Source organism: Wolffia australiana, chromosome 9 (genome assembly GCF_029677425.1).
Source record: "Wolffia australiana isolate 7733 chromosome 9, ASM2967742v1".
NCBI lineage: Eukaryota > Viridiplantae > Streptophyta > Magnoliopsida > Alismatales > Araceae > Wolffia > Wolffia australiana.
In genome coordinates, this window is record NC_135843.1 from 1,272,483 (window position 1) to 1,297,373 (window position 24,891).

Consider the following 24,891-nt stretch of genomic DNA (forward strand, 5'->3'; position numbering starts at 1 on the left):
AATATCAAATGAAAACATTCCTCTCTGTAAACAATCATAAATAACATTAATATTAAAATAAATACAAGATTTACAAGTATCTACAAAGCCAGTGAATATTCCAAAGGGAATAAATGTACAAGAGTACAAACCAATGTACCAAATAAGCCATCCCCAGCTCAGGACCAACTTCAGCACAACGCATGCAACTAGGAAAGCTCAAACCCAGAGCTAGAGCTGATGGCATACAGAAGCTTGTTCTTCAAAGTGGTGGCACGTTTGTATGTAGGCAGCTGAATATCAAGTGTTAGGCAGCCTCCAGTAAGACAAGACGGAGGAACAGTTTGAATAGGAACAAGTATCAAAGAATAATAAGAACATACTTTGAGGGTGTTGGCACAAGTGGATGCTGATGGTAAGTGCTCCACATCTTGTCCACCGATACTGGCCCAGATTGGAACATCGCAAGGCACCTGAAGTCCTCCCTATAAATCATTAGTCTAAATTTTCCCCAAAAAATCCAGCACAGCCCATTAGTCTAAATATCAAATTAGATATTCACCTCGTGCATTAACAACTGAGGTAAATTGCTTTCCACTGTACGATTTTTTAAACAAATGACCAAATATTACTGCTTGAAAGGGCTATGATATGATTCTAATAAGGAAAATTCACAAAGCTGAATGGAATGGAAAAGAAAACAGAGCCTAACAAACAAAGGGAACAGTCTAAACATTCCCCTGGGTGAAATGGTACCAATAAACCCTAAATGTAGGGATTTGGGGGTTTCACGCCTCGTTATTCTATCATCATTCGCCCTCATCATAGGTAGCCCGCCAGAAGCTCCGCCGGGTTTGCGTTGACAGGGTTCGACCAGGGAAATTCCCTTAGCCCATTTTTACTTGTGAATTCATGAAGGCAGATTTTAATTATTACTTTTGAGAATCAAAATTAATTTTGTAGGGAAATATGAAGGACTAGCTTAATTACATGATTGATGGAACTAAAACAAAATTATATATATCCTAAAAGTTAGAGTACAGGAATAAGACAGAAATTGGCATCGTCAATTCACCTAGTACATATCTTGTGAATGTAGCAAAACCTTTTCACATATCTATCTCCGCGAGAAGGCAATGGAAAAATACAGGTATTGGGGTAACTATTACAAACTTGATAGCAAACAATATCCAGAATCTCCAGGTTTGATTTAATCCAAAGAGGATAAGCAATCTCGTTCAAGTCAAAAACTAAATGCGACACTGGAATTAGAATTATAAAACTACGTTCATTCTTTTCACTTCAAACTACCAATTTATATTAAATTATAAATGATAAATTTGTACATTTTAAAATAGGAGTGATGCACCTTATAAATAGTGAAAGGAGGCAGCAAATGCTTGAAGCCAAGCAAGGGTCCTCGAGAGCAACTTGTAATAAATTTCAGTAGGAGACTTCTTTCATGGGAACTAAAGTCCCTAACGACCTGCATTATGGTAAGAAAGAAACTTTCCGACTTCAAGATTTTGATTAACAATGAATCATAGGTTCTGGCTTTGCAATGAAATATTTTTTAATTTGCAAGTAAAAATCTGGCTTTTAAAATCTTAAATTTCGTTTTTTTGCTCCATAACAAGAGGGCATACAAGTTATGGAACAATGTTGAAACACAGACTTGTAAATAGAAACAAAATTGTACAATTGCAAAGTTGGGAGAATGGTTTTTTCCACCCTCTTGAAACAAATACTTGTTCACATTTTTATGTGGCACCCTGAGCAGAAACAAAACAAATATCACTACTAATCTCTAAATTTCTGGAAGAAAAATTAAAGAAAACCGATATTTTCTTTTATGAAATTTTCATATCCTATGAGTAAAATTATAAGGACTTGTAATTGTAGTTTCTTAAACTTGATTGGTAGTACCCTCACAAGAGAAAAGGAAAATTTCTGGTACAACTTTAATTAGATTCATATTAAAATAATATATTTCATTTAAGAAATACAACATTTTAAAAACTTTCCATTCATAAATCCAAGATTAATCTGCTGCATATTACCATCCTCAGGAAGCAAGCTGTTAGGACTCCACACGAGTCTACAAAAGAAAGCCCTGTGGCCCCCTCTGGGCTCAAAACCGGCAACAGAGCCCATTACGGCGGAAGTAACAGAAGGGGATTCTGTCTTAAGGGGAGGAACGGAGAAAGAAGGGGACATCGAAAAATTGGTATTGTCTTCCTCCTTGCTCTCTCACTCTCTCTCACCTCCCTCGTCCTGACCTTTCCCTGATCTAACTGTTTGCCTATCCAATCCTCTGTCCGTTCTCCTCCTACCAGGTTACCTAGCGTCCGACGACCGCATCACGGGGAAGGGCTTCCCCAAGCCAAGGCGTCACCATGTCTCGCTTTATTGGAACCTCTCTCTCTCTCTTCCCATGTTCTGTACTGTTGGGTGGCTAAGAACCCCTTTTGTTGCATCAATCTTGGATCTTCCTCTCTTCCACTCGACGGTGAAGTTGGGGTTTTAACACAAGCATTGATGTTTTTCATGTCATTAATCCATATTGGATTCCCCAATTTATTAATAAAGGGTCCTCAAACTTAATTGATCAAAATAACATTATCTTACATACACCCCATTTATGTTAATTCTAGTAAATTTGGACATTCGTTCTCTAATTTAAACAATGAAAATGTCAGAAAGGTGCTTCCTCATCAACGAAACATATTTTCTTCACAATCTTAAACCTTCTAATACCTGATTAAATACATAAATATCATTGGATTACAGAAATTAAAACTGTGTTTTATAAAAAAATGTTTCCCAAAGTTGGTATTCTTACCATTGTGATGTGAAAATAAAATAAATTATCATTTTAAGGGAAAATGAGGACAAAGTGATACCTCCCAAAAAAGTTTGATGGTCCGACTATCCTCAGTGTAGCCACCTGTATACTTAGTGTTACTTCTCAAATCTTCCACATCAATCTCATGAGTTCCACCAGAAAGTAACTGCAGCACAGAGAACACCCCATGAAATCATATTTAAAAAAAAAAGTCATCCATCGCCAGAGTTATCATTTTCTAAGGTTCATAATCATTAAGTCCATGTGAAACTACATAGGGAGGAGTACGGTGATAGATATATAGAGAGAGAGAGATAAAAAGGATTAAGAGTAAAGAAAGAATATCATAGAGCAGCAAAAATCTGGAAGATGGGAAAACAAGAAGATCAAAACCAAACTGTGTTAACACTATGGGATTCCTACCATTATGGATATATACGAGTCCTAAGAAAAACGAATATGTACAACATAACCCTGCTTCTAAGACACCCCCGCCAGTTGAATAATAAGATCCATTCTAAGCTTGGAAATACAACGAAAATGGATTGATGAGAAGAAATAATAGAAAATAAAGTAAAGCCATCCAAGATGATGGCAGGATCTCATCGAGGGGATGCTAAGCCACCTGGGCTGAATGGAGGTTTGTGAACAGCCATCCATCAGGCCAAGAAGGGGAGTCAAGCAATCCGACGCCCAACCTCTTCCACCTTTTCTTACCCTTTGTCACCGTGGAGTTACTTTCCTGGGGACTCATAACTATTCTTGGAACCTATTACCCTTTTAATTTCTTTCTATTATTACCCTGTAACGATGTGGGCCTAGCTAATAGAGACCGACATGAATTTCTCTTTCCTAAATGAGGACCCATAATATAGTCCATATAAGATAGGGTTTTCCGGTTGTGACTTTCTTCTGTATGATTCTTGGCAGGAGGGTGGTGTTTTTAGGAGGGTGGTGGCATTCAATGGGAGCTTTCCCAGCTGGCACCCTTTTTCTTCCCTCTACTTCATCCTAAAAACACCTTGATTAAACTGGCATCATAGAATATCTCCAGTGGATCCCCGTTCTCCAGTGCTTTGCATCACGTAGAGTTTCTCTTGATTTTGTTCTACCCACCAAAGTGAGGAGATCAGTTTCAAGAGGGCACTCAGCAACTGCATTTTCGCGAGAGTATGAGGATATTATTACTAATGAAGATGCCATTTTTGCCAAGGTAGGTTGTACTTAAGGAATTGAATACTCTAATATCACCGTCAGAATGTAAGTATTTTTAATTCATGGTGCCAAAGCAGGTCTTGATCTCAGCACAAAATTGGCATAAAATGAAAATTATCTGAGATTGATCATTCATAAGTGTACAGAATATGACACGAGAATGATCATCAATAAGTGCAACAGAATATTGAAAACCAGATTACTTTTCGACCAAATCTCAGTTCGAGCAATAGTCAACTGCTCTAAATATGAGCAGGAAATGTAGACAAAGATGTAGACGCAATAGACATTCTTCTCTCAGCAAGCACCACGCAATAACAGGCTCAGTGCCAGGGGCCCTAAACAAGCTTGCCTGAGAGAACTTCGGGAAGAGGGTGAAAGGAACATGATAAGAACAACATGGTATCGGAGCGACATACAGGTGCTACCTCTTCTATCCCTCTCTGCTGAATATATGATGCCTGTACGATTCCTGTGAGACAGGTATCGCCCATCTTGCAACCTGTGTGTTTTGTTTGTTGTTTGTTGTTTGAGGGAGAGCTTTTTTTAGGGCTGTAAACCTCCTTTAGCTTGTAGGGAGGGCTCCCGTATAGAGCTGTATCCCGTTCTTATTTTCGTAGGAAGAACTCCTGATAGAGTCATTACCCAACTTGGCACTTCATCTTCTACAGTTGGAACATACATTAGAAAGCTTACTCTTTTACTGTTTGGGAAGGTTACCAGCCATAAATTTTCCTCATTTCAATGGCCTCCAACCTACACATACTGTCCCCTGTCCCAGTCATCTCTTCATCTGAACACACAAAAAACGTTTTTGAACTTCCTAAAATTCCAGAGCTGTATAAACTAGAAGGCCCAAACCTCCCGGAATGGTCAACTACGCCAAGATGATATTACTTGGACGACGCGAGCTTAAACATCTTTCTAATGCTCCTCCAAGGCCTTATCACCTACACCAAAGCTAGTTAGAAGCTGATGCATTGATTAAGGAATGGTGTTGGATACAATAGATCCCACTATAGGCCATCATCTTATTAGGCTTCCCTCAGCCAGGATCTGCGGGAGCAAGTGCATAAAATGCACTCTAAAAGAAATGATAAATCCCACATGACATACCTGGTGATGAAGTCTATCAGTCTTACTCAAGAAGACATGAGTGTAGTCGAGTATGCCTCAGCCTTGGAGTCGATGTGGAATGAATTAGATTATTATCCCCCCGTCAAAAAACCAGATTCTGAGGAGCGGGCTCATGCGCTAGAAGGCCAAGTTTACAAGTTTGTTGCTGGCCTCAACTCCCATTTTGATACACTGAAGGGCATGCTGCAGAACAAAGAGATTACCCCTAACTTTTCAGAAGCTGTCAAGATGGCCCTACTAGAGGAGAGTTGGCTAATATCGTTAGGAGGACACGACCTCAGCATGACAACCACTGCTTTTGGATCCCGGTCCATCAGTTAGAATGCTGCCACTCTGGCTCAGACCTCATCTCAGCTACCTGACTCATCTCGAGCTCCTCAGAACACTACGGGAACCATCAACCCAATAGATGACCCCAAGGCCAAAATTTGGTGCTCATATTGCCAGAAACCTAGACATGTTCGGAGACATGTTGGAACTACATGGGAAACCTCAATTCAACCCAAGAAAGGCTTTCATCAGTCAAATTGGTGATAATCCAGCTTGCCAATTTTCTCACAGCCAAGGATTGCTTCCCGGATCTGTTCCAGGTGAAACGGTTTTGGTACGGGGTAGCTCAGCTGCTCCTACAGCGGGACCATCCTCAACTTCATCAACAGAAGATATGGAATTTAAAGATACCCATTCAAAGCTTCAAGGTAAACCCTTCTGTTGATGAAGTTGAGGAATGGATACCCAGAAGATACAGTAAAAAATAAAGGACCCTATCTTTTTTTTACCTTGAAGCTTTGAATGGGTATCCATGCTTCAGCTTGTCAGTGTTGGAGATAGGAATTTTTGCAATTCTTTATAGGGTTTCCCATTCCTATTTAAGGACGGGGAACACTCCTATGTAAAATGAGTTAGACTTTGAATTGTTCACATTCTGCCCTATTCCCAGGGCAGCAGGGCTCCTCCCAATGCCCCCTCTCTCGTCTCTCTCTCTTATGCTTCTCTCCAATCTTCTGAAGTTCTACAAATACAATTTTCATGAGATTTTTCGAAATCAGTAACAGAAATGAAAAAAAATGCACACAGATCATTAGGATCGTGCTGTAATTGAAAATCTATGTATTAATGACCAAATCCAGGGAGGATACCTGATTAAACTCTTTGGCAGTAAATATTCTCAGCCAGGAAGGAGATATGAGATCAGTTAACCCTCTAAAAAATGCATTTGCAAAATGGCGTATCTGCAATTCAAAAGAAATTAAGGCAAACGATTAAAAGTCAAGCGATTGATACAAGTTTTTGAGGTTAATAAGAAAGTAAATGCAGACATCCTTGAAAGTTATGTGGTGATTTATGCAAACATCTAAGAAATTTTTAGAAGAGTACGTAAATATCATTAGTGTTGAGCAAAAACAAAAACCATAAATAACATAATTGCTAATATAGTGCCAACCGTTCCAATTTTACAGGACGGGGTAATGTTAGAGACTTAATTAAGGCTGGAAGTGGTTATGAATAAGTTTACTCGAGGATATGGGGGTGTTTGGGAATTGTATAGTTACTTCAGAGTTTCTATGCTGCATGAAAATCATGGGTCTGCCTATTTTCAGTTTCTTCTGAAAAAAAGGTCTGCCTATTGATAAATTTTCATATGCTCAATCTCGTTGTAACTTATACATGATATGATGGAAATGATCTAACTCACTTAAAAAATGAAGCACAGAACAAAGATATTTCCAAACCTGCAGATTTAGTTTATAATCAGCAATTGCATAAATGTACGGTAGCTTATTTTCATTTGTCACAGGGATGTCTTTACCACCAGGTATGAGCTCAATCAGAGCTCGTTTTCCACCCAAGTCTTCAGACATTGTGAAGTCTAGTGCAAGTTCCTTCACATCTCCATCATAGTTCTGTAATGGTGAGAGAACTCCAGAGTATAAGATAAAGAAATTCAAACATCAAGAAGATGAAGAACAGTATCCCTTTAAAAAATTGAAACACAACAGATTTTCAATGGATACAAAGAGACTGATTAAATGACAAAACAAAAAACATAAAAGCCAATGATAATTGTTTTTTTAATGCTACGCAAATGATAATTGTATTAGAATACAAGTCGAGGAACAATGGTAAAGATAGTAAAGCTGACTATTTCGTGGCAGCAGTAAAACTGAAACAGAGAAGTGACAGTTTTGAATGGGTGGTCATATTGGCATATGGCCCCAAAAATAATGCATTGTGGGCCTCTCTTTGGGTGAGCTATACAGAGTGGCCTCCATTTTCCAGGGTCTACCACTATTGTATGGCGGTGGCTTTGATGTCACACTGTGAGTGGGACCAACCTAATAGAGCTGGTGGCTGTGATTGGGGCTGAGGACTTTAGGTCATTTATTTCAATTACAGGACTGCAGGAAATGGGACCAAAAGATGGTGAATACACATGGCAAAGCATGAAGGGTCCAAATGCAGCCAAGGCTAGACAGCTTCTTATGCTTGATTGAGCTGGGAGAGAGATTTTCAATGGTGGACGTTTATTCACTCATGCGACCCATGTTAGACCACTCACCCACAATGAGGCAGACGCAGGAGGGGGAGGGTCAATCCACATACTTAAAAGTTTGACAAATTCTGACAGCAGGAGGGGTTTAAGAAAGAGATGGAGACGTGGTGCGCAGGACACAACAGCCAAGTGGCAGCAATGCTCAGCTTGACTGCTAAGCTAGCAGGGCTTTGAAAACACTTCATGGGAGTCAGGAAACACATTCGAGAAGAGAGAAACCAAAGGCGGACAGACGCCTTAGTAGGCATCAAACAGTTGGATGACCTCAAAAATGCAAGAACACTAACAGAAAAGGAGTCAAAGATGCAAAGGAACTATCAAGACTCGACGCGGACATGATGGTGGAGATGGACTGGAGACAAAGATGAAGACAACTATGGTTGAAAGAGGGTGATGCCAACACCAGATAATTCTACATCACAGGAAGTGGAAGTGCAAACCACATACAAAAGGTACAAGTGGTGGCCAAGAATTTGAAGGGTCTCGGGCAGCAGGGAGTGCACTGGAGGAACACTTACGGGCCTTCCGTCAGCATGGGGCCAAAAGCATATGCAAACGGAGAGGCATAGTGGCGAATTGGAAAGGGCCTTCACAGTGTACAAAGTAAGCAAGCAATGAAGGGGCTAAACAGAGAAGGAGCTCAAGGCCCAGATGGGTTCCCAGTGTTCTTCTTAAGGGACTCCTGGGATGTGGTTGAAGCTAAGGTCATGGACATGATGGAGGAGCTTTGGCGAGGAAACTATGGCTTGAAGCTCCTTTATAGGTCATATTTATTTCTCCAACCAAGATGCCCAGGAGCAGTCAGAATTGGTGACTTTTGCCCCATCTTATTGTCCAACTCCATCTGCCACTTAATGGCGAAGGTTCTGGGCAACAAGTTACAAGAGGTGATTGTTGATCTCACCTGCCCCTTTCAGTGAGTGTTCACAAGCAGCAGGCGGCACCAGCACGTACCCAAGGGTCACAAGAAAACTGCAAAGGAGGTGGATCCATACCAATCCCTCCTTCAAAGTGCTTGGTGGAGGAAGTCAGTGTGGTCCCCGGAAATCAAGGAGGTTCACATTGGTCTATCGTTGAAGTTTCCTTAATTGGAACATGCAGAACTGCGGAGATTAGACACCAAGGATCTCTTCATCCAAGGAGCATCTATGGCAGTATATCTCGAGTTATGAAGCTGGATGCAGAGGTTTAATGAGGTCACAGAGGTACAATGGCATTGGGTTCTTCCTATAGACGGGATAGATGGGAGAAAAAAGGTGGTGGTAGTGGTGGAAATGCGAGGGGTCCCAATGGTGCACCATTGTTAGTCAACGCTGGAGAGTATAATCGCCTCCTTTGGGGGACTCCAGGACATCATCTCAACAGGATATGAATCCGGAGACCCCAATGTGGTGTTAGTGGAGGTCGAAATGACAGCGGGGGATCCAATACCTGGGATGGTCTGGATTAAGGGTCAAGATCTAGGATTCTGCCGCCAGCATCCCATAGAATTCATTATAATGGAGTTCGACAAGTCAAGGTGGAAGTAGGTTTCCCCACTCAACCACAGTCTTTCAATAGGATCTCAAACCCCTGCCTCTAAGAGGGTGCACCAGCTCTCCCTATTACGCTAGCCTCAACTGAGATGTTCCCCTTTTTGCTCCACCTCCAATTTGGTCAGACCCCTCTCAGTGAGAAGTTCCGAATAGATCTGTTACCGCTCTACCAACTACTTGGGCTCCCCCAGTTGGCAGAGGATACGAAAACAACATGGCTTCAGGAAGAGAGACAGCTACAGTGCGAGACTGGAAAAGAGATAAAGAAGAAAGGGAAGGGGTGTTCAAAGAGGGAAAGGCCCAAGAGAAGATAAGGTAGGTTGAAAACTAAACTCCTGCTTCTTTCTCCCATTTCTCTCTTTGACTTAGTACTAGTGTATCCCTTGGATATTATCTGGTTTGTTAGAAATATGTGATTGTAGGTCCCTCGCAACATATATTAATCAATAACTGGGAACTATACATTTCTTGTAGCAACTGTAATCACATTGCAAAGCAACAAAGTGTGGGATCAAGATGCATGGATCATTAATAAAAAATTGATCCAAATGCCCCTCGGCAAACATATCCTAGAATGTAGCAACACCATACATATATATCATAAAAAAATGTAGATGGTGAACGATGGCTTAGAAATTGAATGTAACCCGATTTGGGAATTGAATAAATGAAGAATCACCAGCAATAATTGGAAAAATAAGCAAACAAAAGATTAACTAACCTTAATATACATCAGATTTCTGTACAGCTCGGGATCAAGAGTTGATAACTCATCAAGGAAGCTATAACTCCCCACAAGCTTTTGCACAAAAGATAATGAAAAGCAGTATTCCAATAATATCCCTTCGTAAAGAGCTTTACCCACCATTCTTCCCATAAACTCAATCATTTCAATCCCATTATCCAAAAATCTGGCACAAGCGTTGGGAATCAAAAAGCCCTCAGATGTTGAGCTCTGGCAAAAGTACCCATACCTAAAACATGTGAAATAATCCACAGGGATTTTGAGAAAAAGATTAAAATTAATCATTTAGAAGGTACAGAATCATAGTGCAAGATACAGAATAATAATACAGAAAAAGAGAAGCTCGTAATGTTTTGAATGTGGTGGTTTAAAAGCAGATACTTGAGAACATTCATGAAGAGTCTAAGACTAACAGCAAGATGTTTTTGCACAAATCAATTCAAGATTAGACGAAGAAACACGAGAGAACTTACTTGGGGTCAAAAGCAGCCTTTAGTATGTCAGTCAAGAACTCCTTTGACAGGCCGCCATAATCAACCCCAGCTTCTGGAAGCCCAGCATCACCAATAAATGAAATGTTTAAGGGTGACTTCAACTTTGGTCCAAGATAGTTTAATTGATTAAATCCATCTTCAATGAGATTATCGCGTCGAATGACAATCTCAAGTGATCTTGGTCCAGGCCCTGTTAGTTCACCAGCTGCTCTTCTACTAACTTTATCAAGTTGAATGAATTCTCTAAACATCTGTACCCTGTAATCCACACATTTGATCAAAAATATAACTGATCGATATGAGATTGACATCAACATTAGGGTTCGGCATGTCATCACAACACTGACATGCTGACCTTTACATTGGTGGAAAGTTTCCCTATGATAGGGTAGACACATTTTAACTAGAATGGTACTGGACGACATGTACGTGGATAGGGTAGACACTTATAACTAGAATTGTACCAGACTGTCATCATCAATGGCGCCAACCACCGGCATGGATGTTGATGAGTGCCAAACAATAATAAACGCAGAAACAAAAAAACTCAACTAGATGTATAATTTAACGCGCAATAGTACCTTTCTTCAAAGGGGAATACATGTGGCATTGTGAAGATCAAAGAATTGATGCCATGGGAGCCAGATGCAACTCTAACATGAGAATTGCATGAAAGAGCAATATGCGATCGAGCAGCTGCAGGAATAGGGAGTCTGTTTCTAGGTGCTGGAGCGACCCATAGAGACGGGGGACAAAACTGGTGCCTGCTGTCCCTTTCATATAGCAAAGTCAGACATCTGACAGCAGCGTCCAAGAGTAATTTATTGTTTTCATAACAGTTATGAATGAAAGATCCACAGACAAATGTGTTAAGCAACGAAGATATTCTTCTCTGACCATCAAGATTAAAAGGTACCTGTATATAAAGAAAAATCCAAATCATTGACATGCATAATCCTGACTAGGATACTATCGGATGTAGCTCGATAATCTCTGCAATTAGTACTTGGATCACTAATTGAGGTCTGATTAAGGTGGGAGCACAGGAAGAGAGGAAGATACCAGCCATAAGATTGTCACCATGATGAGAGAGAGAGAGAGAGGACTTGGCGGAAGGGACATCACCAAGAGAGAAATGCACGAGTGAATTTTACTGCCCTTCTTAAGGGACGGCCACAAGTATTTAATAAAAAACCCAAAGTAAAAGACCAAAATACCTCTGGAAGGGTTGAGGTTCTGATAGAGACCTTAAATTTGGCCTATATTGAGGCAAGAATTCTTAAAAGAAAGAAAGAGTTGAAGATACTATTGTGAAATGGTCGGACAGGCCTGGATCAACGACTGTACTCCTTAAGGAGCATTGACTGTATCAATCGGCTCTCTCATCCCAATTGGCTCCCTCATCCCAATTGGCTCTCTCATCCCAATCAGCTCCTGCACATTCTCCTCTCTTTCTTCTTCCCCTCCCCCCCCCCTCTCCTGGAAATTCGGGCCCCCTGTGTGGCTATTTTTTTCTTGCCCACCCTGTACAGTGTAGGCCTGTTATATCTATATGGATCAGGGATTCTATCGGGTTTATATCAGGAAGTATCCTTCTTTCAATGGGATCAGTGTATAAAGAATTATATTCAATATGATGATGGTCCATATGTGACAGGATTCCAATCCTTCAGAGGGAGATGTGCCTCCACATGGTTAAGACTTCAAATCAGAAAAACACGCTCATCTATTTGTTCTCAGTGACCTGCACAGCTTTTTTTTTGAAAGAACTCAGTGACACCTGCACAGCTCCAGGTTACAAAATATATAGGCGTGGCATATGAACCATCCTGAAGGACAACTAAAGAGAACAACGGATCTCCTTAAAGATACAACTACAAATACAGGTCGAAGATGGTTTAAAAAATGTTACATAGGAAAACAGGTACTTGAAGTTGAAAAGATAAGCGCTGTCTAAGAAGGTGGCATCAAATACCTGTTTTTCATAGAATTCAATGTCATCAAGGACCAAAAGAAGATGTGTATAAACACAACAAAATAGAAAAAGAACATGCTGTGTCTCTCTTGAGATGCCATGGCAGCCCTGCATCACAGGCTTGACGACCCAGAATTCAGATTCATTTTCAGAAACGTGGCTGAGATTAGTACTCTTGTTTCTTGCTTGAGATCCATCGGCATCATGTAATTTCCCAGTGATTTTAGCGAGCACATTTGCCCACTTAAGCCCTGAAACTTTTGGAACCATCTTCTGTTCCTCCGAGCCAGATGTTTTGTCTTGCATTACCCCATCAGCATCCAAAAGATGATCATATTTTCGAAAGATAAGTTCTTTCAGATACTCCCACACCCTCCTTATAAACCCAGGAGTGAAGGAAAGCATATTAAGGATAGGCAATGGGCCAACTGGAGGATCAAGAAAAGCATATATCCTAAGCATGTTATAATAAAACAACAAAATGTCCGATAAAATTTTATTCTCCTGATCTTTGGATATTAGATTGAATGGACTACTTTCTGCACCAGATAGAAGATTCCTCAGATACCATTGCTGATGCACAGGTTTTAGTAACTCCAGGAATGATGCTTTTTGTGAACCATATGATGAAATTTGGGTTTCACTAGAATCTTCATCTATCTCATTTTCCCCAACGTGCACTGTGCTCTCAATAACACTCAAGAATTTTTCAGATACACGGTTTATGAAATGGGCATAGGTCTTTAAATCAAGGGATGCAATAAATCTTCCAGAATTATCTGTTTGTTCTGAGCTCAAGTTTATCATGTTCGCAAAAAACCAGCCAACAGCGGGTATTGCCTGACAACCAGATTGATCGTGCAAATCTGACCTCTCATCAGTTATCTGAAAGCAAATGAAAATTTTGTTACTACTTAGGATATGAAGAAACATAGAAGATTACTTCAAAGAAATTTGGTTGGCGAACACCCAAGGGGGGATCAAATACCAAGTCCAAAAGGCTTTAAAATGTTAGAAAAAATCAAAAAAATTAAGAAATAGAGAAGATCACCGAGAACAGTGATCAACGTGATCCTATTAAGAATACGGATGTTAAATACACTGGAGGACCAGAATGTCCCCTTACACTCCATTCTAGACTAATATGAAACAAGACCCTCCACGTCACAAATAACGCTGTCCATCAAGGCTGTTGTTCCTTTGAAAAGCACGTGATTATGCTTTTTTAAAAATTATTTAAGGTGGTCACCCGACAAAGCGGTAACCACGCAGAGTTACATGAGAAGATAGCTAAAACTCTCCTCACTACCTGACCAATCCCTCCCTTATCTGATTATCCCTCTAGTGAACCATGATGCTATGAGGCCCTCGACCTCGTGGGCAAGCCCGCCCTTGGACACCTTACCCCCCTAAATTATTGCAGTGTAGCCATATTGCCTAGAGCACTGTCATCGCTCGACACCCCTCCTCCCTCCTCCTAGGGCCCCCTTGCCTTAAGAACTCCCAAAAACCCCCTCCGACTTTTTGACGCCCACATTTGCCGCCTGTTGCGCTTGGGTGGCCCAGATCAAATGGGCGAAAGGGCACTCGAAGAATAAGTGGTTTCAATCTTCATCACCATTTGTGCATAAAGTGCATGTTGCAGAGGTATCCAGATACATCCTCCAGCAGAAGACTTGTGCCACCAGTCTCTTGTGCAGTAAGTGCCATCCGAAGATCTTAACCTTGAGGCACCAAATGGCCCGACATGCCGGTATAGTAATGCGATACGACACCACATCTATGAACGTCGGCCCAGGCCCACATCGGGGGCCCATTGGCGGGGACTACTTCTGCAATTCGGCGGAGAGAGGAAGGGGCTTTGACTCTGGTAAGTGCTGTCGTCCATTCCACTTCAAAGGCCTTCTCTGACCTTCCTCGTTGCAAAAGATCACTCCTGCTCGAGGGCGGCATTCCAGACCGAGTCCAGGTGTTGTCCAACCCGTCTGCTCGAAGGCATCGTCAACCCCGCCACCCTTCGACCTCTCCAATCTATCTCTCTATCTTCTTCTACCTCCTTCTCAGACAACATGGATTATTGACAAGAGACAAATTTCAATCAAGTTTTATTGGAGTTACGAAGGGGCATAACAGATAGTAGGTTGATCCTCAATTCCCTAGCATATCCTCATGTATGCCCTACGAACAGAAAAAGGAGCGCCTTTCCAAATCCATCCGTCTTGTTCACCATGTCTTGGCTGGCACTGAATCAAAGCTTGTTGCATGCCTAAGAAGTCCACCACCCTCTGGTCTGACAGAGCACCGTTGGATTCCATATGTTGTCCCAACATTCCGCCACTGTGGCATCAGGGCATCTGGCCAGCTCATAGAACTCAGGGAATGTCTCCCTCAAAGGGCTATCCAAAGACCATGGCTCTTTCCAAAAGCGAAATAGGAACCCATTGCCAAGTCGGGCAGAGAAGAAGTCTGTAACTTGAGGGAAAATCTGTCTACGGCCCTGCCAAAAGGGTGACATTCCTCTGCCTGGGGTCAATTTCTCATCCCAGTTTAAACCCCGAGCATAGCTGTCTCATAGAAATTGGAGGCTAGGTCCTCCTGCAGGTGCATGAGCCGTGTCACCCACTTTGTTAGTACTGCTGTGTTCATGAGTTGTAGGTGTAGAATGCCCAAGCCTCCTTGTTAGGTAGGTCTGCAGACTGTCCCATGCCACCAGCACCAGCCCTCGACCCTGGTTGAGCCCGATAAATGACGTATCAGGCCTTCAAGTCTCTGACCGATTCCTACCCCCATCTTGAACACTAAGAGGTAGAAGATGTGAATTGATGACATTACCAATCTCACCAGCACTAATTGACCTCCTCCGGAAAGTACCTTGGCTTACAATCCTTCTAGTTGTCTCTTGACCTTCTCTACCACTGGCTGCCAATCTACCTTAGTCATCCTCCCTGTGGTCAATGGCAGGCCCAAGTATCTCATAGGTAGGCTTCCAAGTGGTGTATCAAGTGTCTCTGCACATTGCGTCGCCTCCTCTTGAGAAACGCAGCTACCCACAAATGCTGATTTAGCCCGATTGATTTCCAGCCCAGAGAAGTCTGCTAGTGAGTCAAGTAAGGTGGACAAGTTTTTCGCATCCTCCACCGTCTATAAAAAAAGCGGTGTCATCTGCATACTGCAGTAGCAGAATACACTCAGGATGGTGTGTTCTTTGATATCCCTTCAAGAGACTGTGGGAGCATGCTAGGTTGGTGCAAGTGGCGAGTACATCTGCCATTAGGACAAAAAGTAGGGGGACAAGCAGGCAACCTTGTCATACCCCCCTTTATGGTTGTATACATCCATGTGATCCATTCCTTCGCCCATGCGATCCATTCCTTCGGGAAGCCCCTCCTCTTCATTGATGCTCACAGGAAGCCCCAATCTAGCGTGTTGTAGGCCTTGGCGAAGTCGACTTTCCACATGAACACCTTAGTTCCGAGCCTTTTCCATGAAGCTAAGATCTCTCCTGCTGCGACTGCGCTATCCACCAGTAAGCCGCCCAGTATAAATGCTGATTGGGAGGGTCCGACGAGCATCCCGTTCACTACTCTCAGCCTGTTTGCCAAGACCTTAGCAATAATTAGATAGATGGAGTTGGATAGCGAGATTGGTCTGAAATCCTCGATTCTATCTGCGCCTTGAAGCCTTGGTAGGAGAAACAGGTATGCTCGATTGATTCTCTCCATACTGCCTGTCCCTTGGCGATAAAATGCCCACATGATTATGTTGTTAAAGCATGTCTAGTTTTCTTGGTCAGTTTGTACTACCTTTGCTCAATGAGATCCAATCTTCACCCAATTGTCCTTATCTTCATCCACCATTCTGAGTGATTCCTCAGGGGAGGAGCTTTGTTTGGGTAGCTTATTCGGCTTTTCCCCGAGACCCATCCATGATGTCCTTTGTGAAACTGCCTCGTTGTCTCTGGCGATCTCGCATGGACCTTTGATTTCACCATCTCTAGCACTGTACTACTGGTATGCCATTCCCATGTCCATAGGCCCACTGCCCACTCATGGCATCCATTCCCATCACATAAGAGCAGACTTGTCAAGTTCTATTGAAGAGATCCATGAGTTCGCCGATGCCACCATCACTAAATGATTGTTGCTTCCCACTAACGTCATTGTCAGGAGAGTCATGGTGGCCTCCACTGTCTTATCCATCCCCACCTTAGTATGAATATCGTTTTTCTCCTCTAGTGTGACTGTTGACTCTCCTGCGTTGAAGCTCCACATGTACCTTCCACTAACGAGCTGGCTGGCCAATCGACCACTTAGACAGCCATCTTTGGGCTCCACTAGTCCTGTTCACCAGACCCCGAGTAAAGCACCATCGGTACTCCATTATCTCTGCTGGTCAACACTGAGCCCTCTAGATTGACCGCTCCCTCGACAACCGTTCTCTGCTGTCAACCACCCTCCGCCACTACCGTCAACCTTTCCCCATCAATGTTGCATTCTCAGCCATCCATGCTAACCTCTCCACCATCAACTTTTGGTTGCCTTCAACCCTCCTTCGCCGCCAGCACCCTGCCATTATCCAGAGAAAAGATCACCGGGAACCCTCCACCACTGAACATATCCCAACCAACGGCAGTCAAGTCCGTCAGCCAATCCCCGACGACTTTGTACCCCCCATCACCTTTTTGCTGTCAACCCTTCTTCACCAGCTACCAGCCTATGTCTTCATTGTCAACCACCACCACGGCAGCCCTCCATTCACCGACCGACCTCCGCGTCCCCACGGCATTACCGCAGTGTAACTGGCCAATGCTGCCGCAACTCTTTGTTTGCTAGCCGACTGCCACATCACCCCCATTCACCAACAAAAGCAAAGATATTGAATTGTTGTAAATATGAAAGTATTTAGTAGAAACCTTGTTGCAGGTATGTATTGAAGAAGGTCTGGGAAGAAAGAGAAAAAAATAGAAAGAAAAAATTAAAAGATAAGAAAGGCTACAGGCCGCTGTTCCTTGCCGCAGCTACATGTGCTTCGAGGGAAACTACCTAAGAGGCAAATGAAGGAAATAGCCAAAAGGGATTGGAACCCTATCAGTATATGATACTATTCCCATATATGTGATATTTCTCTAACCAAAGGCATTGAAGATTTTAAGCCAAAAGCAACAGTTGTAACTGATTCAGGAAATAAGCAAATTTAAACATTGGATAGTATCAGAGATAGACTAAGGAAGACCTTTAATTTGAGCAAACTTCTTTTTTGGCAATAAGCATTCTGTTAAAAATGAAACAAAGAGAAAACTGCAACGTAAATCAGTAAAAACTGTATCTCAAACGTGTGACCTATAAGATTCAAAATATTTCTGGGAGATTCTTTGATAGTAAGCAAGCCAGCACCAAATCAGCAATAACACATACCTCAGAATCAATCATCTTTAATGTTTAACATTTCAATTACAATAAAATCTACTCTGATACTTCACATTCTAAGACAAAGATTCCTTCAGACATGATTTCAAATATGCAAAAAAAATGCAGCACTTTACCAGCGGAACTTGGAGGCAGGCTGCCAGAGATGACTGATGCCGAAGAGCAGGTAATATGAATGAAGGTAACCGTTGACTTAGACAAGGGATGGTCAGTATATAGTTGCAGTATTTCTCAGCCGCCAACTTTGCATCCAGAGAGAAAGTTCTATAGGGTTCCTGATTTTTCATATTGAATGGACGAAGGGCCAAAGTGATCACACTTGCAGTTACAATTAAGTATTCATCCCTTATTGAACTCTTTATGTCAAGCTTAGTTAGATAAATCCTCATGGACACATAGAGACCACAGTTTGTTGTAGTCATAAATTCTAACAAGTTTCTAACTAAAGCTCTTGCACCATCTATGTCTGGGCAACTCACAATCTTCCAATCTAAAATATTCGTCAAGGAAATAATCAATCTCATTCCCACGGCAGTAAGCTGAGCCTTATCTTCATTCTTTTCAACAGGATTGCAGTTTGCCAGGAGAGATGAGCACAGAGAAAGCAATTTTTTTGCTTGATAGAGCCACGTGGCCTTCTCCTCTACTGTTCCCAACGCTAAAGAACAGAAGTTCTTCTCCAAATCTATAAGGCAAATAATTATTAATTCAGTTCCTGGGAGAAAAACTTGTAAAAATATTTTCCAAAATATTTTTCTTATTAAGTGAGCTAGATACTTGAGAGTATGTATCTTAAAAAGATATGATTTCACCAAAGTCAATAGTGACTTTGTTCTTATTACAGGACGAAATGATGAGGATTATCTGATCAGCAGTAAAGTAAATAGCCCACATTCAAGTTTAGAAGAATTCCATGTATCTACTTCTAAGATTATCTTCAGCATATAATTTTGATATGATACCGGAAAGGAATTATGCTAACAGCGACCCAGTAACTTTTCAAGGCCCTTCTATCAGGCCAAGGAGGCCCAGGCCCATGACTGGAGAAAAAGTATAAATACAGGGAAGTGAGAGCACCAGAGGCATCAAGAAGTCACCGCAAGTTTGTCCTTTCATCATTTCCGTTTCCACTCTTTCTCCTGTCGCTCCCTCTAGACAGTTTTCTCCTCTGTCTCTCTCCTCGTTGCTGCAGATCTTTCCACCAAACAGTAGATGTCTGCATCAGGAGGGCGACCATGGTATTTATCTCCTTATCCTCTCTCACAAGCGCATTCCTTCCCTCTTCTCCTTCGACCACATCACTCAGTTGATTGGAAATTACACATTCTTTCTGAAGTTGCCAGAATTATTACCAAGTATTTGTAACCATGATCTATCGATACGATTGAAGGTCATATCAAATTTTTATCCAGGTATTTATATGTTTTGGCAACGACATTTCCGTAGTTCTGAACTTCGAATTGGATCAATTTATGCGCCAAAACTGCCATAAAAAAACTGAACCAATAGTTGAGACTACATTACAAAGAATCACTCACATCATTGTATCAGTTTTTCATGGCATTCAGACCGGTGACTCTGCTAGGATCTCGATGGTTTTAGTCATTCCCCCAAGGAAAATATACAAGTTGAGTATGCTGGAGATCCTCCCGGAGGGGGTTCAGGGACTGATCCAGAACTGTAATCATTGTTCTTCTATATTTCTCTCTCTCACTTGCTCACTTTCTCTCTCTCTACCTTTACAAGATCATCCCCACTGGAGACCTACAAGAGTTCTCCATCAGATTCATGCTCTCAAGAACCAGCAGAAGGTGAAGAAATATGCTAAATAAAAAAGAACTATTAGATTGTAAAAAAATAAAAATAAGAGGTATTAGATATTGAATCGATCCCCAACCATGATTATGGGCATTTCTGTCATTTCAGCCTAGTAGGGGCACTTTAGTCTTTCCCTTAAATTTAGCTGTCTTCTCTTTAAGAGGGCAACTGAGAAGCAATGAAGTTGTCATTTCCGGTGACCTCTCTCTTCTCTGAAGGAGACGTCCGTCCATCCTCTTATCCCCACTCCCCAATGACCGTTCTGCTCTCTCGTCCTGGCGACCATCTGACTGCTCTTATCTCCCTCCCTTCTCATCTCTCCCTCTCAATTGGCTCTAAATCAAAGATTGATCGCTCAAGTTGCTCGTTATGTAAGATGTCTCAACAGGTGACAACTCATCATGTCCTGGAAAAGAAGGCACAAAATTCTATTACCGTTAAACAGTTTATGTACTTTGATAGGCCTGCAAAGGATTTTGTCATGAAAGGATAGAACAGCCTATTTGGGCTGGAAACCATTCCCTGTCATGCTTGTATATAAATTCCTCGGTCAAATGGAAAATGCATTTGAAAGGCCAATAAATGTTCTTCTTAAAATCTGGTAGGATCAAGATTGCTGTGTCTAGCATGTTCGTGATAGTCCTATTGTCTCTTCTTCATTCATTTCTTCCCTACACATTATTGATTCTTGAAAGACAGCTATCAGGCTTCAATCACCTTCTTTAAAAAAAAAGGAACCTATTTCTTTAACGAGTAAAATTAATAAAATGCAGAAAATTCAAAAAAAGCATCGCATTACCAGCACAAGCAATGCTCTGCAAGACGACTTTAATACAATTGGATATGTTTCTTGTGTTCTTCCAGCAATATGTTTGGTTCAACCACCTCGGGGTGGCAAACAGAAGAAATGGCCTTAAAAGCTTAATTGATATCCATGTACCCGTCGGCAAACCATGGCTACAATCCGTTAGCGCTTCCCACTGCCCTTCAAGTTGATCAGCCAGAACCTTCCTTCCATTATAACCCCTCCATCTTCTCTGAAACACAAAAAGAGATTTTGGAAAATCATTCCGGTAGTAAAAAAAGGCATTTTATCTTTAATTCCATCGGCAGAGGATGCTTCCTGCCTTTGAAATTTCCTAATCTGGGTGAGATGAAAACTGTATAATAAACGACTCGAAACTATGGTTATTTAATTTCCCAAGATACATTTCAGCGCGAATCAAGTTTTGATGGATTATATGTTCAGCAAAAGTTTGCCTTCGAATGAATAAGGGCACTATCGGATAATATTAGATTAAATTTAATCAAATGTCAATCGTGTCTTATCATAGATCAACAAAGTTTTGAGTAGTTGTATTCACCAATATTTTCTACAATAAATTTTAACTTTAAAAAATCTGATTATTACAACGGCAAATGAAAATAAAGATCCAATTAAAACAGCAGCATAATTCAACTCACCTCTCATCTCACTCAAATTCAAACAGTCCCATCTGATACAGCACTGATGGTCCAATAAATAGAGAAATTCTGGTTTTCAACGACAAATTTAGATTTCTTTCCGAAATGGGATTTACTTGAAGAGGAAATGTAAATGAAAAACCATTCTTAGAGAAACATATCAACGGAAGAAAAAGGAAAAAACTCAAGATCGTCGCTATCTCCCCCGATGCCAAAACTACGACGAAATAGATGGCATAAATTATAAATTGTACTAGAAATTACATAACTGTGAAAAACTACAAGGATTCCACTCTTAGAGAGAGATATGAACGGAAAAAAAAAGAAAAAAGTCTAAAATCGTAGCTGCTCCAACTCCCCCCATGCCCAAACTACGACAAACTGAATGATACAAAATTATAAATTAAACTAGAAATCACACAATTGTGAAAAATTACAAGTATTCGACTCTTAGAAAAAGATATCAAAGGAAAAGAAAAGAAAAAAACTCCCCCCCCATGCCCAAACTACGACGAACTGAATGATACAAAATTATAAATTAAACTATAAATCATGCAATTGTGAAAAGTCACAAGGATTCCACTCGAAGAGAAAGATATGAAAAGAAAATAAACGAAAAAAAACTCCCCCCAATGCCCGAACTATGACGAACTGGATGATATGAATTATAAATTAAACTAGAAATCACACAATTGTGAAAAATTACAAGGATTCCACTCTTAGAAAAATATATCAAAGGAAAATAAAAGAAAAAAACTCCCCCCCATGCCCAAACTACGACGAACTGGATGATATAAATTATAAATTAAACAATTGTGTGATTTCTAGATATGAAAAGAAAATAAAAGAAAAAAAACTCCGCCCAATGCCTGAACTACAACGAACTGGATGATATGAAAAGAAATCACACAATTGTAAATTAAACATGAAATCACACAATTGTAAAAAATTACAATTATTCCACTCTAATAGAAAGATATCAAAGGAAAATATAAGAAAAAAACTCCCCCCGATGCCCAAACTACGACGAACTGGATGATATAAATTATAAGTTCAACTAGAAATCACACAATTGTGAAAAATTACAAGGATTCCACTCTTAGAAAAAGATATCAAAGGAAAATGAAAGAAAAAAAAACTCCCCTCAATGCCCAAACTACGACGAACTGGATGATATAAATTATAAATTAAAACTAGAAACCACAAATTGTGAAAAACCTGAATTGAAAGCGCGGCGGCTGATCGGCGGCGCTGATGATTTCGAAGTTCCCTCTCATGAGACACTCTGTCAAGGAGCGCGTCCCTTGAAATTTCCTTCGCGCTAGCGCCTCGAAGAGAAACCTAAAACCCATTGAATCAAACAAATCAAAAAATGCCCAACAAACGCCGTAATCATCAATCCAGACAAGAGCACGAAGACGCCGATCGATTGCAAATTTCAAAACTCTGAAATCAGGCAATGTAAATATTCATCGAATGATATCAGACTGGAGATTATATTTTCTGAAATTGGGAATAACAGGGATCCGTGCCTGACTCGCTTGATGATTTCGAGGCTTCTTGAGCTCCGTCGGCGGCGGTACTGACATCATCTTCGGAAGCAAACCTCAGAGAAAACCACTCCGATCAATTCACTCATTACTCTACAACTCTCCTTCCATCAATCAACTTTCTTTGAAAATTTGCCACGAACACTTCATATACACACAATCTCCGACTAGATTTCTGCAAAGATCCAAGCTTGAAACCGATTTTCGATGAACGATTCAGCTCTACGCCTTGATATTTTTTATATATTGGTTAGAGTATAAACTTACTATTGAGTATTTAAATATTAAATTAATGTATTAATTGATCCACGAGTTCTACACTACAAATATAATCTTCTTCATGTTATTTTTGTCAAATAAAATGAATTAGGAGTCCTTAATTATAATATCATTCTCTGACATTTTATGAAATTTGATAATCCTAATAACTTTGATCACATAGATAGTTTTCTAGAAGACAATTGGACTAAACTTTGTTCTGGATGAATTAGTTTTTGGATGTCTTATTAAGCTGCTGAAGCCCAGTTTCAAATTAAACTGATGTTGAGATTATGCTCTAGACATGGTGGATGATAGTGCTAATAATTATACATCATTCTTTGAGATTTTATGAAATTTGATAATCCTAATAACTTTGATCACATAGATAGTTTTCTAGAAGACAATTGGACTAAACTTTGTTCTGGATGAATTAGTTTTTGGATGTCTTATTAAGCTGCTGAAGCCCAGTTTCAAATTAAACTGATGTTGAGATTATACTCTAGACATGGTGGATGATAGTGCTAATAATTATACATCATTCTTTGAGATTTTATGAAATTTGATAATCCTAATAACTTTGATCACATAGATAGTTTTCTAGAAGGCAATTGGACTAAACTTTGTTGTGGATGAATTAGTTTTTGGATGTCTTATTAAGCTGCTGAAGCCCAGTTTCAAATTAAACTGATGTTGAGATTATACTCTAGACATGGTGGATGATAGTGCTAATAATTATACATCATTCTTTGAGATTTTATGAAATTTGATAATCCTAATAACTTTGATCACATAGATAGTTTTCTAGAAGGCAATTGGACTAAACTTTGTTGTGGATGAATTAGTTTTGGATGTCTTATTAAGCTGCTGAAGCCCAGTTTCAAATTAAACTGATGTTGAGATTATACTCTAGACATGGTGGATGATAGTGCTAATAATTATACATCATTCTTTGAGATTTTATGAAATTTGATAATCCTAATAACTTTGATCACATAGATAGTTTTCTAGAAGGCAATTGGACTAAACTTTGTTGTGGATGAATTAGTTTTTGGATGTCTTATTAAGCTGCTGAAGCCCAGTTTCAAATTAAACTGATGTTGAGATTATACTCTAGACATGGTGGATGATAGTGCTAATAACATTACTCACATTTATGTGGGTAGTTTTATAGAAGGTAATTGAACTAAGCTTTGCACTGGATGAAGTTGTGTTTTGATCTTTTATTAAGCTGTGCAAACCCAGTTTCAAAAAAAATGAGGTTGGTATTATAGTCAAGGCATTGTGTTATATATTCTTAATAACATTAATCACGTAGATGTGGGTAGTTATATAGAAAGCAATTGAACTATACTTTGTAATGGTCACGGTAGTTTTTGGAAATATTATAAAACTATTGAATCTCAATTTCAAATAAAATAGAGTCTGAGAGTACTACGTATTGTTCTTGATATTCCAAACAACATTAATCACATAAATGTGGGTAGTTTTATATGAAGGAGTGGGACTAAACTTTGAATTGGGTAAGTCATAGATGTCTTATTGAGATTTTTTAATTCGGCTGGACAAGTTAGTTTTTGGAAGTATTATTAAGCTTTTTAAACTCAATTTCAAATAAAATAGAGGCTGAATGTACTATGTATCGTGGTTGATATTCTTAACAACATTAATCACATAAATGTGGGTAGTTTTATGTGAAGGAGTGGGACTAAACTTTGAATTGGGTAAGTCATAGATGTCTTATTGAGATTTTTTAATTCGGCTGGACAAGTTAGTTTTTGGAAGTATTATTAAGCTTTTTAAACTCAATTTCAAATAAAATAGAGGCTGAATGTACTATGTATCGTGGTTGATATTCTTAACAACATTAATCACATAACTGTGGGTAGTTTTATA

At 40.2% G+C, this 24,891-nt stretch overlaps 1 protein-coding gene across 2 annotated transcripts; it reads right to left on the bottom strand.

The window, feature by feature from the left end:
• Positions 1 to 23: 23 nt before the first annotated feature.
• UPL7 (ubiquitin-protein ligase 7) lies at positions 24 to 22,959 on the bottom strand. Of its 2 annotated transcripts, XM_078580457.1 has the most exons (14): positions 22,720 to 22,958; positions 22,406 to 22,528; positions 20,523 to 20,760; positions 18,022 to 18,590; positions 12,480 to 13,364; positions 11,086 to 11,420; positions 10,484 to 10,762; positions 9,987 to 10,239; positions 6,910 to 7,080; positions 6,316 to 6,408; positions 2,883 to 2,990; positions 1,349 to 1,465; positions 363 to 452; positions 24 to 272 (listed from the first exon to the last, which is right to left on the bottom strand). In XM_078580457.1, the coding sequence occupies exons 1-14, from the start codon at positions 22,777 to 22,779 to the stop codon at positions 189 to 191; spliced, it is 3,405 nt and encodes a 1,134-aa protein (XP_078436583.1). In that variant the 5' UTR covers positions 22,780 to 22,958; the 3' UTR covers positions 24 to 188. The 2 variants fall into 2 exon arrangements, 1 of the variants encoding a protein (XP_078436583.1); XR_013582464.1 differs by lacking the exons at positions 24 to 272; positions 363 to 452; positions 1,349 to 1,465 and having other exon boundaries at positions 6,987 to 7,080; positions 22,720 to 22,959.
• Between the last annotated feature and the right edge of the window lie 1,932 nt (positions 22,960 to 24,891).